Source organism: Phascolarctos cinereus, unplaced genomic scaffold, assembly GCF_003287225.1.
Source record: "Phascolarctos cinereus isolate Bilbo 61053 unplaced genomic scaffold, phaCin_HiC Scaffold_726;HRSCAF=1367, whole genome shotgun sequence".
NCBI lineage: Eukaryota > Metazoa > Chordata > Mammalia > Diprotodontia > Phascolarctidae > Phascolarctos > Phascolarctos cinereus.
In genome coordinates, this window is record NW_027556098.1 from 338,723,989 (window position 1) to 338,741,756 (window position 17,768).

Sequence of the window (17,768 nt, forward strand, 5' to 3'; positions counted from 1 at the left end):
AGTTCAAAGCCAGCCTCAGACACTTGACACTAGCTGTGAGACTCTAGGGAAGTCACTTAACCCCAACCGCCTCACCAAAAAAAAAAAAGTCTATCATGTACACCTTGCTATTCCTTTTAAATATATAATAATCATGCAAATTTCTTTTTTTTCCTTTTTTTTCTTCCCTCCTCCACTACCCTAGAGATGGCTACCATTAGACACAAATAGGTATATATATATATATATATATATATATATACACACACACATACACACATATATATGTATATGTATACACATATACATATACACACATATGTAAAATTATTCTTTACATACTTTTATTTATCAGTTCTTTCTCTGGGGCAGCACAATATTATGATATATTCTTTAAAGACAAGAAAGTTGAAACTGTGAGATTAAGGGACTTGTACAGGAACATGGGACTAGCAAATCATGTGTAAGTCATGTCTAGTTGGCCCCAGACCATGCTTCACATTCCATCATGCCACCTTCTAGCACACCAGGGCCTACCTGCCACAGGCATCTTGCTATGTGTTATGTTACTATATATGTTCATCGCCTCTCCCTCTTCTACCTCTTATTCTGGGAATAATAATCAAATAAATGGTACCATTGCTACTTAATTAAGAGTGACCACTGACTATCTTATAGTTCTCCTCATTATCCCTTTGACTTCCCAGTCCAAAACTCCCTTCCTTGGCTACTACTTTCTTATATATCAAATCAAGTCAATAAGCATTTATTCATTGCTTACTATATGCCAGGCACTATGCTACATGCTAGAAATACAAATGCAAGCAGAAAGACAGTCCCTACCCTGAAGGGGCTTATTTTGTAGAGAGAAAATCCAGTAGAGTCAGGAATGCAGACTGGAGAAGGAAGATATGGTGACTTGGTCCTCCTCTTGAATATGGAGGTCCTGGGAGGAACCAGCCAATCAGAAGGAAAGGCCACAGGGGTGGAGGCACTTCCAATGTGTGAAGTCCAGAGCATCCAGGACAAAGAGGTTTCTAGGAAAACTTAGAGAGAGACTGGGGAGAGTTAGGAGTATAGCCTGGAAAGGAATGAATTTGTATTGTATGCCCCAAACTCCTAGAGGAATCCTGAGTCCTTACTTTTAAATTTGAATCCCCAGGGTCAAGCCCAGTGCTCAGCGCACAGTAGGTACTTATTAATAAATGTGCATTTATTCAAATATCAGAACCAGGACTGAACTGCAGGTCTTCTGACTTAAGATCCAATGTGCTTTCCCTACAAGGAAACCTTTCATGTGTGACGTCAAAGGGCACTTACCACCTCTACACTTCAATTTTTCTTGCTGAAGCAGGGACATTGATAACAGATGTTTATTTCACATTCCAAGGTGTTCTATAAATTTCAACGAGGCAACCTCCATAAAGGTGGCTCTGATAAGATGGGTGCTCCCTTTGAACTAGAAGGAGAGCTATCTTTCCCGGATGAAAGGCTGATTCTTTTTATGGACAACACTGCTCTCTTTTCTATGGAAAAGAAACCAGAAAAGGGTCCACAAACATTCTGTGTCAGCAGCCCATAACAGGCTACAAGCCTAAATCTGTTCACCTTAAAGACAAACAAAAACACATGACACATCTTCTCTCAGTTTGGGGAGTTCATTCAAGATCTGAACTCTGCATGGCTCAGACCAAATTACAACGTGATATATTCTGAGCACAAGGCTGCCTGATGAAAGCGGTGACGCAGAGCTGAGACAGGTACAACTGGCTGACGCCACATCAGGAGTGTGCGTGAATCAGATCTCCCGCAGGAGGAGAGAATTTAGCATTGGAAACAAATGACTCAAATCCCATTCATTCTGGGCTACAATATTTCCTTCTGCCTCTCACCCAGTAAAGGAAATTCAACACAAAATAGAACAAATTCTTTGCAAGAATGATGGCTAACATTTATAGAGCACCTGAATATTTGCAAAGTGCTTTTCAAATATTTTCTCCTTTGTTCCTCACAACAATCTTGGGTATTATTGTTATTACCTAGTACTTTAAAAGGTTTGCAAAGCACTTCACATACACAATTTTATTGGGTCCTCATGACTCTGAGGTGGGTACTATTGTTATTTCCATTTTCCAGATGAGGAAATGGAGGCAGAAAGAGGTAAAGTGACCCGTCCAGCACCACACAGCTTGTAGGCGTCTGAGAAATGAACAAGGTCTTCCTGACTCCAAGTCCAATTTCTTGCCTGGGGTCCCACAGCTATGTAACTGAACAAATATGAGAATGAGAATGGCCATTATAGTATTAGAGAGGCTTGGGAGGGTGGGGTGTGGCATGCAGAACTGATTCTGTTAAAACTGCACAGGTGTCTCCTATCAAAGCCACCAGAGCTATTATTTAATATTCTCTGTGAGCTAAGTTTATCCCAGAAGTTAACCCAGAATCAAGACCAAGACATTGTCCCTGTGCACTGTTCTGATCATTCAAATTAAAAGAACACTTCCTGGCAATGCAAACTTCATTCACCAGAAAAGAGTTCTTCTTACACCTTGGAAGCATGCCTAGAATTCAGGAGTGCAAGGCTCGGGTAAAGTCATTTTAGTGGAGATTTGTGGGATTATTAAAGCTAGCTTAGTTCCCAATGGGAGGAAAGGCTTTAGTCACAGCATAGTCTCAGTGCTGCTGTTCTGAGAAAGGAAGGAAGGAAACAAACATTTATTAAGTGCCTATGATGTGCCAGACACTATGTTAAACACTTTATAAATATTATCTCACTTGACCTGCACAATAAACCTGGGATGAAGAAACCGAGGCAAACGGAGGCTAAATGACTTGCCCAGGGTCACACAGGGTCTGAGACTGGATTTAAATTCCTATTTTGTTGACTCCAGGCCCAGTGCTCTATTCATTGTGTTACTGAGCTGCCTGGAAAAATAGAGCTCTGAGTCCATTTGTCTGACCCAGCCCCTACAGGAAGGATGGAGTTGTTAGATGCTGGCATTGAAATGGACCTTGAAGAAAATCTAATCCAAACCCCAAACTGCAAGTGAGAGGAAGTGAGCCAACTAGCTGGTTAATGCAGGAAACATGACTTTGTGACTGTAAAGGCAGTACAGAAACCTCAGTAATTATTTTTCTCATGTGTAAAATGAAGAGGTTGTATTTGATTGGAGGCCCTCATTCTTTATGCGGTAAAGAGCCACCCTCTAAAAAAAAAAGAGCCACCTTCTGTTTATGTGAACCAAAGAGGATCCTTCCATAGAGGACTGGCTAGGAGCTGACGGACCAAAACCATCCCAGGAGGGGCCAGGAGATGTGGGCTTCACCAGTCTTCCATTACGCTGCTATTGCTACTCTAATTTAACTACTCCAAATAAGGGGAAAACTTTGAGAATTTATATTCTCTCCACTGGCCTGGCTAACGGTCAGAAGGCAATTATTTCAAACACATAGAACCTTCCTACATCCAGCCAGGCCCCAAGAGTCCACCAATCACTATCCTGACCGTGAGGCAAGAGTAGAGACTTGCTGTTTGTCTTCTTGTACACTCTTCCTCTATCCCACCATGCACTGCTAGGGGACTGATAATCAAATCAGCATTATCATTTATATTGTGAATGGTGGTTCCAGTCATTGGAAATCAGTGTTTAACCACCATATTTAATCAACAAATCACTAGTAACAAAAGAAATGCAAATCATGATGTCTAAAGTTTCACTGCACACCCAGCAAATTGTCTGAACTGGCAGAAGATGCGAATGGTCAGTGCTGAAGGGCTTGTGAAAGATAGGCACCCTGAGCTACTACTTGGTGGAGCTGTGAAGTACTCCAAATATTCTAGATAGCAATTTGCGATTATGATAAGAAAGTGACTAAAATATTCATACCCTTTGATCCAGAGATTTATCCTATTACCCAAGGAGCAAGGTAGAAAGAGCAGTGGATAGAGTGCTGGGCTTGGAGTCAATTAATTAGACAATCAACCCACATTTATTGAGCACTTACTATTTAAAGACCTGAGTTCAAATCCTGTCTCAGACACTTACTAGCTGTGTGATCTTGGGCAATTGCCTCTCTGTGACTGAATTTCCTCATTTGTAAAATGAAGGTTTTGGGAATAATGACCCTGCAGTTCTCTTCCATTCCATTCCAAATGTTCATATGAACTATTTGTGCCCAACCTGTGGTAGAGTCTTCCAAGCTCACATTGGTCTGATCAGCCACAGTCAGGCACACTGTACCCTGACCCCAGTAGTGATGTCTTGGGTCCCCTTTAAGTACGAAGTACTAACATCTATGATCCTATGATACTATGAAGTAAATGATTAAAAAGAAAACCTCAACCATACACACCAAAATGTTTATAGCCACACTTTTTGTCATAGTGAAGAAGTGAAAAGAACTGGTCATTGACTGGGGAATGCTGAAATAATCTGTGGCACATGCATGCAATGGAGTGTTACTGCTCTGGGTAAAAAAAATGTGATGAATAAACAGACACACAGGAAAACTTGGGTGAAATCATCAGTACAACCCTTCAATTGAGGCAAGCGAGGTCCCTGCTCCAGACCAATGTCTCAGAGGGCTCCCACACTGTGGAGGCCCCTGTACCACAAGCACAAAAAAGCTGTTGAGATGGCCAAGAGGGCAAAGAATAGAAATTGAGGGGATACTCATCAATTGAGGAATGGCTGAACAAGTTGTGGTATGTGATTATGATGGAATACTGTTGTGCTATGGTAAATGATAAGCAGGATGCTCTGGGAAAAGCCTGGAGAATGCATGAACTCATTGCATGAGCTGATGTAAAGTGAAATGTACTATGTACAAAGTAGCAGCTATATTGTAAGATGATCGGCTGTGAATGACTTAACTATTCTCAGCAATACAATGATCCAAGACAACTCTGAAGGACTTACGATGAAAAATGCTACCCATCCGCAGAGAAAGAGCTGATGGTGTCTAAATACAGATTGAAGCACACTTTTTTTTGGTTTCCTTTATTTTTCTTGAGTTTTTTTGGTCTATTTTCTTTCATAACATGACTATTATGGAAATGTTTTACATGACTACACATGTTTAATCTATATCAAATTGCTTGCCTTCTCAATGGGGATGGAGGTGGGGAGGGAGGAAGGGAGAGAATTCAGGACTCAAAGTTTTGAAAATGAATGCTAAAACTTGTTTTTACATGTCAGTGGGGATTGAAAATAAAATACTAAAAAAATTGTTTTAAAAGAGATAGCCAAGAGTCCCAGAAAATATTCCATATTCTCCCAACACGATCCTTTTCATTGGATGACCTAAGTGCTCATATATTTAACGCTCATTGTTAACTGTCACGATTTACTTTGAAAATACAATGGATCCAGTTGACTGAATATATTGTTGTGATGATAAATTTGATAATAACATAAATGCACATAAATGTGCATAGCAACAAGGTGGGTAAGAATCTCATGTGCTACTGAAAGAGACAACTTCATAAAGTAAAGGGACAATGATCGCTAATACTATGCTAGCAGTCAAAAACTTGAGTTTGTAGGGTGCATAACATTGATGGTAATAGGCCAATTTTTTTAACTGAAGTAAATATCAAAATACTGTTGCTGAATTTAAGGGTTTTCTTTAGAAGTCTCATATACATTTCAGGTTTATGACACAAAAACATTATGTTGCACTTTGAGACTATCATAATCTTAAATATTGATATTAGTAGCATACTCTTTATGTTCTGAGAAGCTAATTGCTTTTTTTTTTGAGGCAATGGGGTTAAGTAACTTCCCAGGGTCACACAGCTAGTGAGTGTTATGTGTCTGAGACCACATTCGAACTCAGGTCCTCCCAACTCCCAGGCCGGAGCTCTATCCACTGCACTACCTAGCTGCCCCTAAAGCAAATTGCTTTTGATGTCCTGTATTTTTTTTTTTTAGGATTTCTAACATGTCCTGCCTGTAACGGCTGCTTAAAAATTCTAGGCCAGGGGTGGGGAACCTGCCTTAAAGCCTGTTCTAGGCGCTTTACCTAAATCATATAATGTCCACCCCTGTTCCAGGCGCTTTACCTAAATTCTTATAATTAGCAAAACAAGCTACTACTTATTCAAATTTGTTTTTAAATAAATATATCACCATCATTAATGTTATGACTGCAATAGTAATAAACTTAAAGTTAAGCATTTTCCTTCTAAAGATGAGGCACACAATTACCATCAAGGTGTGCACATGCACTGACTCATCATATGTATAGGATGTTGTCTTCTGTTATGCAAAGTCATGTCAGAGACTGGACAGTTTCAGTACTTTACACTTTTGCAAGTTTGTATGTGTTTAAATTGCTGTAAACAATAGTGGGGGGGGGGAACCCTGAAAGGTATAGTGAAATTTTCTATATCAAAATATTGTTCTAAGTTTGTATTAGCAACTGAAATGTAAGTTCCACTAAATTCAATTTTCTTTAATTATAATTTTGATGTACTTTATATATTTAATACAAAGAGATTATTTTAACTTTGAGGAAGATAGGGTTATTTTATCTGAGATTTCAAAAAATAGGACATTATTTAACACACAGTGTCAACATTCCATCCTCTGCTTTATTTGTACTACCAACACTTCAAAAAATAATAATAAATAATTTAAACTTTAGCATAAGAGGCAATAAAAGTTATCTTTCAAATGATCTGCTTCGTGAAAATGAATATAATTATCAGGGTCTTCTATGAAGGGCTTTTCTTTTTCACCTGAAAAGCTCCAAAACAGAGTTTCCCCAACATTAAATTTTTCTTCATTGTGTTATATTCTTTGACATACACTGCTGCAAAAAGGGAAACATTTTCAGTTTTTCTTGGATTATTAATGTTAGGGAGTCATAAGGAGCTGGCTAATGTATTCTAATTTCCTAACTTCTGCGTATTAGTTATGAATGGTGCTGAAAACACTTTCTGAAAATGAAACCATGGCTGTTTGTGGCATCTTGAAGGACTGTGAGCAGCGAATGAAGTGAGCCTTCATGATGTAAACTGTTTTCCTGGAATATCTGACTATTACTATTGCATATAGTGAGGAGGATGGGAGGTGGACTCGTTCTTTGCTTTCCAGTGGTCATGCATGTTACATAGAATTGTAATGCCAGTGCTCACATGACCTACAATAGTAATCCAAATTTAGACAGTCATCTCAGCTCTGTACAGCAAGGTGGCAGAGTGATAGAATGCCAAGCCTAGAATCAGGAAGACTTATCTTCCCGAGTTCAAATATGGCTTCAGGCACTTCCTAGCTGTGTGACCCTGGGCAAGTCACTTAACCCTGTTTGCCTCAGTTTCCTCATCTGTAAAATGATCTGAAGAAGGAAATGGCAAACCACTCCAGTTTTCTTTGCCAAGAAAACCCCAAATGGGGTCTGACAATAGTCAGACAGGGCTGAAAGGCCTGAAAAACAATGACACACAGTTCAGTGCTTTAAATCACAATATGTCTTATGAAAAGTGCTATGAGTAGTAACTGCACTGCTTTTTTCTTGCTGTGGGAGATATGAAATTAGCCAGGTATCATGCATTTGACAATTAAGAACATGAAGAGATGGTTTCTCGACCTGAATACAAAGAGATACTGCGAGGACACTACGAGGACTCTTCATGTGCTTTAACTGGACAATCAGCAAATCCTAAACTTCTTTCCCTATTGTTCAAAATCTTTATTGACACATCAGTATGCATACCTCACACGGGCTTTGACATTTTGTGATACATTTCTAAACCAAATTATTGATATAAGCAGCCTCCCCCCAATATTTTCCTTGACCCCCTGACTACTTTAGAGGTGACCCTGAAAATGACGCCAACTGAAATAAGCAGAGTCAAGACTACAACAACAGAAATGGAAACAGAAATGGAAAGAACAGCCAAATAACTGAAGTGGAATTTAGTGAAATTAGAAGGACCAGGCTTGGTCAAAGAGCTATGAGAATATACCTTCCTTTCTTCTCTGTGGAGGTAAGGGACACCACATATAATGTTAGTGAGTCAATAAACATTTATTAAATGTCTACTATGTGCCAGGCAAGTGTGCTATGTGCTGGGAATACAAAGAAAGGTAAAAGATAGTCTAGTCTCAAGGAGCCCACAGTCCAACGTCAAACTAGATTGAGATGTGGTTAATTTTATCGCATTTTTCCCACCTTTTTTTTTTAGTCTTTGTTATAAAGAACAGCTCTCTGGGAGAGGGAGTGAAGAGTGATATATTGGAAAATCTAGATGATGTTAAAAAAAGATATCAATGAAAAAATTTTAAATGTTTTTTTTAATGTATACATTTCCCTCCATTAGAATATAAATTGCTTGAGGACAGGGACTTTCTCCCCTGTCCCCTTTGTATTTCTATTACCTAACACAATGCTTGGCACATAGCAGGTATTTGAAAAATATTTGAAATGAAACTGAAATGAAAGAATAGAATAAGGGAGTATTGATATATCTAAAAGTACATGATGGAGAGCATAATTGATGAGCCACAAGAATTTGTAGGGTGGCTTCTGGTCATAAGTGGATAAGTTCATGAGCTGGAGGGAGGAAAGTGTGCATGTAGCTTCCAAGTATCCTCCCCTCTCTACAATGGAAATGTCCACAGGTCAGGAAGAAGCAGGAACCAAACCAGGCTCTACAATTAATTGTCAACAACTTATTGGGAGAGTAGCATGGCAAAAAATGATACAGTATTGGACTTGGGAAGAACTACATTAAAATCTTGCTTCCGACATTTGTTAGCTATGTGATGATGGGGAAGTCATTAACTTCTCCGAGCCCTGGTTTTCTCATCTGTAAAACCAGGATCATAATATTTGTACTATCTCCATGAATATTGTGCCTTTCAGCACCATGGTCACCACCAAGGGCTGTTGTGTGGCTCCAAGTGATATAAAATATTTAAAGGTCTTTGTAAGCATTAAACTGGTATATAATTTTTTAAAACTATAACAGTACTGTGATAATTATTCTTTGCCTATGGTTCAATAGAAAAAGTACCGAACATAAATTCACAGGACCTGAGTTCAATTTCTGCCACTTATTACCTGTGACATCTTGGGTGGGTAATTTAACCTCTCTCAAACTGAGTTCCCTCATCTGAGAAAGGAGAAGGTTGGACTAGATCACTTCTAAAGTTCCTTCTAATTCTAATGTTGGAGATCTTAAGCTAGGGCCTGTGAACTTTGAAAAGAAACTGATGACTGTATTTTATTATAATTAGTTTCCTTTGTAATTCTATGTAGCATATTGTATGCATTTAAACTATTATTCTGAGAAGGGGCTCCTGGCTTTATCAGCACTGCACAGAAAAGGCTGAGAACCCCTAATCTGGAGCAGTGATTCAATGAGTAAGTGATCTGTCTCTAAATTCACTTCCACTAACAGTCCTAACCATCTCTGTTTCCTGCACTAAGCTGTTAGTCTGATGCTATGCCCTCATGTGCAAACAGTACAAGGTTATGTTGGCAGAGGCTGATGTCCAAGCCACCAGTGAAACCTGTCAAGTAAGCTCATTACTGACCATCTCTAGGAAGGTACAGCAGCCTTAGAAAAAGACATGCCCTCTTTTCTCAGTCTGCACAGGGCTTAGGACACTACAGTTTCAAACGATTTGTGCCCACAGATGCTAATAAAACAAATAAAGCTTCTTGAGAGGGTCAGCTATCTACAATGGCTATAAATAACTCAGAGTCTAACCTTGCAGGGTGACTCATGTTCAGCTCACACGAACATATATGAAAACCACCTCCTGCTCCCAATGAAACAGCAGAGTATAATGAAGGAAAGGGACAGATTTTTTTTGTTCTCTGGATCAACCCAAAATTCTGACTGAAAAGAAAGCAGAATGAATGAGTTGGCTATACATAGTTCTTAGCACAGTGCTTGGCATACAGTCAGTACTTAATAAATGTTTTTCCACTCACTTATTCATTGATTTATTCATACAGACTAGAGCATCCTCTTAGGCTGCTCAGAAACCCCAAGTCATCTGCCAGCCCCTTTTGCTACCAGACAAGCTTTAATATTAAACAAACCACTGTTTAAACAGTAAATATTCATGTGAGCCACTTGATTATTAAAAGCTGTAGCAAATATGCAGTACAAACGGGCTTACAATCGGCACTCTTCCTTTCTGCCAGTCCCGTGAATATTGTCTCTTTCAGCACCATGGCTACACACCAAGCAGCCATTCAGAAATGTGCCTGTGCATCAGGAAAGGTTTTCAAAGACATATCCTGGGTGGTTCTGAGACTGATACAGGCCTCCATGGCTCTCATGGTATGGCTCAGAAATTCACCAGAACGACGGCAGGTTTCCATTTCTGGTGACGCATTGAAAAATAAAAGCTGGCACAAAAAGGATAAAAAAGAAAGACGAAAAGGAATGACTCAGAAGGAAAAAAGGGAGGGGGGCAAATTTTATCTTTCCTATTCATTATTCAAGGCTGTCAGTGGCCATGCTCTCACTGGGTATGTCCCATCTAGAGTTGTGATGTTCATTTCTTCCAGGCCCTTTGCGGCACACACTAGACATCTCATCCTGTAAAGACTTTCTGCTTCCACTCATCCATCAGAGCGAGGCCATGCCTGCTGATTATCACAGCATTTGCAGTGTTTCCCCCTTGGGTCAGAATACTGCTGTTTCTGTAGGCTTTCCTTTATGCTGCTACTGTTTCCTCCAGTGACTTATTTAAGATGCAAACTGTTCTCTGTTCTACTAACCTTTGCAATATTCACACAGAAGGGGAGCTGATGACAATCAAGGTTATTGTTTGGCCCATTTCATTTTAACTTCCACGTATTTCACAGCAATTAAAGCAAACAGAAAAAGATGTGAAATTCCTTATGACCCCTGAGAATCCATAGTGAATGTGGTCCTAGTACAACGCAAACTTTTTGCAAACCGGGGGAGTTTTCATGTTTCCTCTTTAAATCCCCCACACCTGGAACAGTAGGCACTTAAGAAATGCTTGTTGAACTGACCTCTCTCAAAAAGGACTGGACTACTAAATAAAAAATAGCAATTCTGAACAATCCTTACAGCTTAATGTTGAAGAAGAAAATCAGCCCTAAACTGAAATCTCTCATCTGAAAAGCAAGATCAAGTGACCAATTTCTAGTCTCACTTCACCTAAAAAGAATACTGAATTTTTACAAAGTGCCTGGATAGCCCTAAAATAGAGCTCTTAACCAAGACGTTAATAAAATTAATGCTTAAATGAAGGAGCTACTAGGGTATAATCAGGCTGTTTCTTAAGGGAGATGTGCTGAATTTTTTAGTTTCTAGCTTTAATTAAAAAAAAACCTCAAAGAAATGTTATGGAAATTTCAATAAAAGATTCAATTTAATTAGAACTGCACTCGTATGAACATGCATTTCAAAAGAACCTCAGGGAACACCATATAACATTTAGTGATGTTAGGTACAAAAGAAGCAGGACTGCTGTATTAACTCTGTCCTAAACTCATTAGTTAGTTTAAAACCTGAATCACAAAAAATAGTAGTCAAATGAGCGTTGATTTTGTCACATCATGGCAACAGGATATATTCCCACTGACTGAAGGATCAGCTGCGTCGATCTCGTAGGGCTGCCCTCTGTGACTAGGCTTTAGTATCCTCACAGATGTGTACTGCCCAACTGTCCTTCTCCTAATGAGATGATGAGTTCCATTTGATGGGAATTGGCTATAGTGGACGTGCTGCCTCATGAAATTGAGATAGGACACAGGCTCTTTCAAAATGATGATAAATTAATGGATCAAATGGCCACCTGCCACATGGTATCTGGGTTCTTGCCACCAGAGCTTCCAACACATGTCTCACCTCTTACCAAAAAAAAAAAAGGAAAAAGAAAAAGAAAAGCCTTTTTCTGCTTCACAAAGACTGATATTCTGAAAAGTGGCTTGAAACACATTTCCTAATCCAATTCACAACATGGCTTGGTCGATGGAGTACTGGACTTGGAGTCAGAAAGTTAAATCTAGCCTCAGATGTTTAACAGCAGAGTGATTAAAAATAACAACCTTTAACTTCACCTTAACCCCTCTAAGCCTTTCTCATCTATAAAACTCACAGGAGGCTGTGAAGATCAATTAAGATATTATATACAAAACCCTTTGCAAACCATGTGTTATGCAAATAGGAACCATTACTATTTTAACTATTTAATATAGTGATTGGCTTAAGAAAAAACAAACCACAAATACAATCCTAGGCTGCACAAATAAAAAATCCAGGTAGAACAAGGGAAGTAAATGTACTGATATACTCTGCCCTAGCCAGACATCTGGAGTGTTGTGCTTAGTTTTGAGAAACATATTTTAAGAGGGATACCAAAAAACTCAAATGTATCCAGGAGAAAAAAAATAGGGCAGTGCAAGGTTTGTAAGCCACGCCATAACATGGAATGATTCAAAGAACATGAAGTATTTAGCCTGAAGAAGTGAAAACTAAGGTTCAAATGAGAGCTGACTTCAAGTACTTAAAAGGCTGACATATGGAAGAAAAATTGGATTTATTCTGAGGCCCAATTAGAAGCAATGGAAAGCTGGGATAGGACCAGCATCTACTAGGGTTCCGCCTTCTCTTCTACTCCCCCACCAAAAAAAACTTCAATGTTAGGTCAGTTTCTTCATCACCCCACCTCCCCAAGGAGACTGTACTGTTCCCCAGGATTCGATTAGCTCAGAGGGCTAGAGGCTCAAGCCTCTCCTCCCTTGATGTAGTTTTCTGGCAGCCTCTGGTCATATTGATAAACTTCATGTACGCTTCAGGGAATAACAAAAAAGGTTCACTAGGAATCCCAGTCCTTAGGGTTAGGCAGCTTTCATAAGACCCAGAGTCCCACACTCTACCCTGTAGACCAGAAGCATTTCCATATGGAGATAACGGGGTCATGCCTGTCTAGGTTTCAGTGCAGAGTGTCCTTCCTATGCTACAGCTAAGTAAACCTCCTTTTGTTTACTGTTGAATGACCTATGATCATTTTGCAGAGCCTGAACTAACAGGATTCAAAGCAGGAGTCAAGCCTGTTCCTAACAACAGCAATGGATATGAGTTCCAGGGACATGGATTTGGCCCAGTTTGGCCAGGATTTTATATATATTGAGAGAAATGATTATTTCCCTCTTATATTAATAACCAATTATTAATTGAGATTAAGTTTTTTCCTTTCTATTTCCTCATTCGGAAATAAATTCCTGTAGATTATTCAGCCAGTCTCTGAAGGATATTGCTGATAGACAAGATTGCCTAAATCCTCGGGGTACTCCACCCAACTGGGAGACCTGATAAACAGAATCCAGTCTGAATGAGATCTTCCCTTAGGAAATAATCCCCTGTCTGTCCTTGGAGCCTTCCATTAGAATGTAGGGTGACCCAGCTATGAGGGTGAAAACCAACTCAATGAATTCTGGGTGGAGATGGATTCTTTTGCCCAGATTGCTGGAGGTGGCTGAGTCTCATGATTAGGTCATGTTTTCTGCAGGAGTTGCTGAAGACTTTTTGCCCACCTCCTCATTAATATGTCTACCCCCTCAATGATTGTTAACCAATCAGAGTTGATTTCCACCCCCTCCCCGGGACACGCCCTTTTCCAAGGACTTTTTAAACATTTGGTATTCTCCAGGCGGGGTCTTTGGTTTATGAGAGAAAGGTAAATGACCATCACTTAATTATCTGTTAGCTGTAATTAATAAAATTGATTATTTAATTATCTTAATTATCCCTGGGACTTGATTAGCTAAGAGCGCTAAAGGCTCATGCCTCTCTTCCCTTGATGTAGTTTCCTGGCAGCCTCTGGTCACATTGATAAACTTCATGTACGCTTCAGGGCATAACAAAAAGGGTTCACTAGGAATCCCAGTCCTTAGGGTTGGGCAGCTTTCATAAGACCCAGACTTACCACACTCTACACCGCAGGCCAGAAGCATTTCTATATGGAGATAATGGGGTCATGCCTCTCTAGGTTTCAGTGTAGAGTGTCCCACTTAATTATGTTAGCTATAATTGATAAAATTGATTATTAATTATTCAGAAATTATGTCTCTCGAACTATTCACATGTCACAATATCTAACAAAAACTGAAGCTATGTGGTGCTTGGTTAGGAATCAGGGTGTGTGAACATGGTGTCCTACCCAGGATAATCTGACCATCTAGAATGTCATCAGCATGCTGTTAGCTCAGCTTCCTCTCCTCTCTGATTGGATGGTGGAGCCCTACTAAACTCCTCCTACAGCTTTCCTTTACTGAGGGTTGGGATCTAAACTTTCCAGCCAACTCTCCCCGTTCTGCAGCTCTGCTTGGTTTGAACTCTGCAAAACATGATGCCCTATGGTAAAGAATTGGCAATGGAGAGGATGCCCATCAATTGCGGAATGGCTGAACAAGTTGTGGTATATGAATGTAATAGAATAACATTGTGCTATAAGAAATGATGAGCAGGCAGACTTCAGAAAAACCTGGAAAGACTTATGTGAACTGATGCTGAGTGAAGTGAGCAGAACCAAGAGAACATTGTACACAGTAACAGCCGTGTTGTGTGACGACTAACATTGGTAGACATAGTCCTTCTCAGCAATGCAAGGATCTAAGACATCTTCAAAGGTCTCATGATGGAAAATGCTATCTACATCCAAAGAAAGAACTATGGAATTGAATGCATACTATTTGCTATTTTTTTCTTCTGTTTTGTTTTGTTTTCTCTTTCTTGTGGTTCCTCCTATTGGTTCTAATTCTTCCTTACATCATCACTAATGTGAAAATGTTTGATAGGAATGTATATGTATTGCCTGTATCAGATTCCATGATGTTTTGGGGAAGGAGGTGCGGAAAGGAGGGGGAGAAAAATTTAAAACCCAAAAGCTTATGGAATGATTGCTGATAAATCAAAATAAATTAATAAAAAAAACATGATGCCCTCACCAGGTACCCATCCCCTAATATGTACCCTCTTCCCCCCAGACTTCATTTGTATTCATGAGATAGAGAACTCCATCAGGGCAGGGACTGTCCTTTTTCTTATTTATATCTTCAGCACTTAGGGCAGTGCCTGGGAACACAGCAGGCTTAATAGATGTTTATTGAATTGGATTGAATGGAATTGAATCAGGGTGTGTGAATGGTCCAGACAGCTAGAACTTCTTTACAGGTCCTAGTGATCTCTCTAGTCTCCAGAGTAAATTTCCTAATGAGAGCTGTCCCCAAGTGGTATAGACTGTTATTGTGAGAAGTGAGTTTCTCACTACTTCAAATGTTTTATCAGAGGTTAGATGACCATTTGTTAAGAAGGTTGTAAAGAATATTCCTTCCTATGCTACATAGGAGGATGGATTAGTGTATCTCAGGGCCCTTCCAATCCCAAGGTTTTCCCCAAGACCCCAGGCATTGTATCTTAGCACACCATAGCCCCTGATCCCAGAAGCTCCCAACTGACAGTCACTACCACCCTAGCTGTCTCCCTTTTCTTTAGAAATAAATAGCCAATGGGCAGTTAGGTGGTTTAGCGGGTAGTGCTCTAGCCTTGGAGTCAGGAGGACTGAGTTCAAATCCAACCTCAGATGCTTGACACTTACTAGCTGTGTGACCCTGAGCAAGTCACTTAACCCCAACTGCCTCACCCCCCCAAAAAAAAAGCAAAAAAAGAAAAGAATAATAAACTTAAAAAAAAAAAAGAAAGAAATAGCCAACAAGATACTGGATGAATGAGTCAAGTAGGCCAGGGGAGCTCAAATAAGACAAATGAGTCTCTACTAAATGGACAGCCACGGGAGCAAATCCTAATCAATTGTCTTTTAATTAGCTGAAAACACCACACTTTTAAGCATATGATTTCTGCAGAATTTGAAGCTGATATTCATAAAGCACCTTTAACTCTACGGAATGAAAATGTTTTGTATCACCAAGGGACAAAAATGACCATAATAGACAATTAAATACTTGTGAAGAGTTGGCGCTTGCTTCACAGCCATATAACAAAATAGAAAATTGTCTAAACGAACCAATTTCCTGAAGATAGTCGTAGAATCATGTCATAATATACATATATATATATATATATATATATATACAGATGTATATATATATTACAGATATAGATAATAAAATCAATAGATTTAATACTAGAAGGGACCCTCTTATTTTACAGAAGAAGAAAGTGAGGACCAGATCGCTGCTGTTCACTCATTCAGTTATGTCTGACTCTTTATGACCCTGTGAACCACGGCACTCCAAGACTGTCCTTGGAGTTTTCTTGGCAAAGACACTAGAGTGGTTTCCCTCTCCAGTGGATTAAGGCAAACAGGGTTAAGTGACTTTCCCAGAGTCACATAGCTAGTAAGTGTCTGAGGCTGGATTTGAACTCAGGTTTTCCTGACTCTAGGCCCAGCACTGGGAACTGTGGCAAGCCATCTAGCTGCTGCTGGAGACCAAGGAGGTTAAATAATTTGCCTAAGGGTGCTTAGAGTAAATGCTAGAGCTAGGTTTCAAACTCAGGTGTCATAAATTGAAAACTTGTCCCCTTTCCACTGCTCCATGCCAGACAAATAATTTTTCCATCTGAATTCCCCTGTCCCAAGTGTGTTTTCCTCTTGTGGGAGGCTGGCTAGTTGTAAGTATATAATTTTCTAAAATTTGAAAGAAAAAAAGGGAATCAAAAACATGAATGATCAAGTAAACAAAAAAGAGACTAAATCACAAATTAAGCCACAAAGTCTAAACTATTTGCATATTGATAGAACTTATTTTCTCCCCTGTGTTTCATCTTTATGTACACTGCTGTTCTGATTCTGCTTTCTTCACTCTGTACCACTCTGTTTTTCCACATTTGTCATTTTTAAGCTCGATAGTATTCCTTAAATATTAATTTATTCTCCCTATTTCTTTCATGGGGGGTAGGGCAGGCAGAAAGATTGCTGCTTCTCATCCTTGAGTGGGTCAGAAGGAACTTCTCAGAACTGAGATAGGAGATAGACTGTGAACAGAGGGAAAGGAGAGGAGAGGCCCAGAGAAGAATAGATATTGTGTGCAAAGGGAGAAAGGTACTAAGAAAGTTTCCTTTATCCCTCCTAAGGAAGCAGGCAGAAGGTTAAGAGGCAAGGAGCAAGAGGATCTAGGTATAGAGAAGTAGAAGACCTTGATATAAAAGCCTATTCTATAGGAGGACTTCATTATTACACAGCTGATTAGGGATTTTGGTGTGGTTTTTTTTTTTGGATATGCTACAGGTCAATAAAAACTTACCATAAACCATACTGTGCTTTCCTCCATGGCAATTCTGCAAAATAGGGATTGCTATAATATTTTTCACTGGGTAGCCTACATACCCTCTGAATCACACTGAATTTGGAATCTGAGGACCTGGGATTTCACCAGTGGGGATGCTCTTTCCACCAAGGCAGATTATAGTCTGTTGTAGAACAGAAGTTCTTAACCTAGGGTTAACCTATCAACTTGTTTTAAAAAATACTTTGTTAAACCGTAGTTCAATATAATTTTGGTTTCCTTTGTAACCCTTTGTATTTTATTTTTTTGCATTTAAATACAGTTTTCTGAGAAGGGGTCCACAGGCTTCACCAGATTGCAAAAAGGGTCCATGACACCAAAAAAATTAAACCCCCCTGCTCTACCTTATCTTTTAAAGCTGCTGGACAATAAGAGGGGTTATATGACATATCTATAGTTACATAACTAATGTATCAGAGGCTCATTTGAACCCGTTTTCTCATTTGGAGATGTAGCAGGGTGTAGGTAGCTCAGGCACTGGG

General features: G+C 39.5%; 1 protein-coding gene across 2 annotated transcripts in view; it reads right to left on the reverse strand.

Moving 5' to 3' along the window:
* EBPL (EBP like) overlaps positions 1–17,768 on the reverse strand; it is a 38,366-nt gene that overhangs the window by 15,692 nt on the left and 4,906 nt on the right. Inside the window, exon 2 of one of the 2 annotated variants that reach the window (XM_020993703.2) lies at positions 823–1,025. The exons of the other annotated variant lie outside the window; for it this stretch is intronic. Coding sequence (XP_020849362.1) covers positions 823–999 — 177 coding nt within the window. The 5' untranslated portion in view covers positions 1,000–1,025. The remainder of the gene's footprint in view (positions 1–822; positions 1,026–17,768) is intronic. 2 annotated transcript variants of the gene reach the window in all.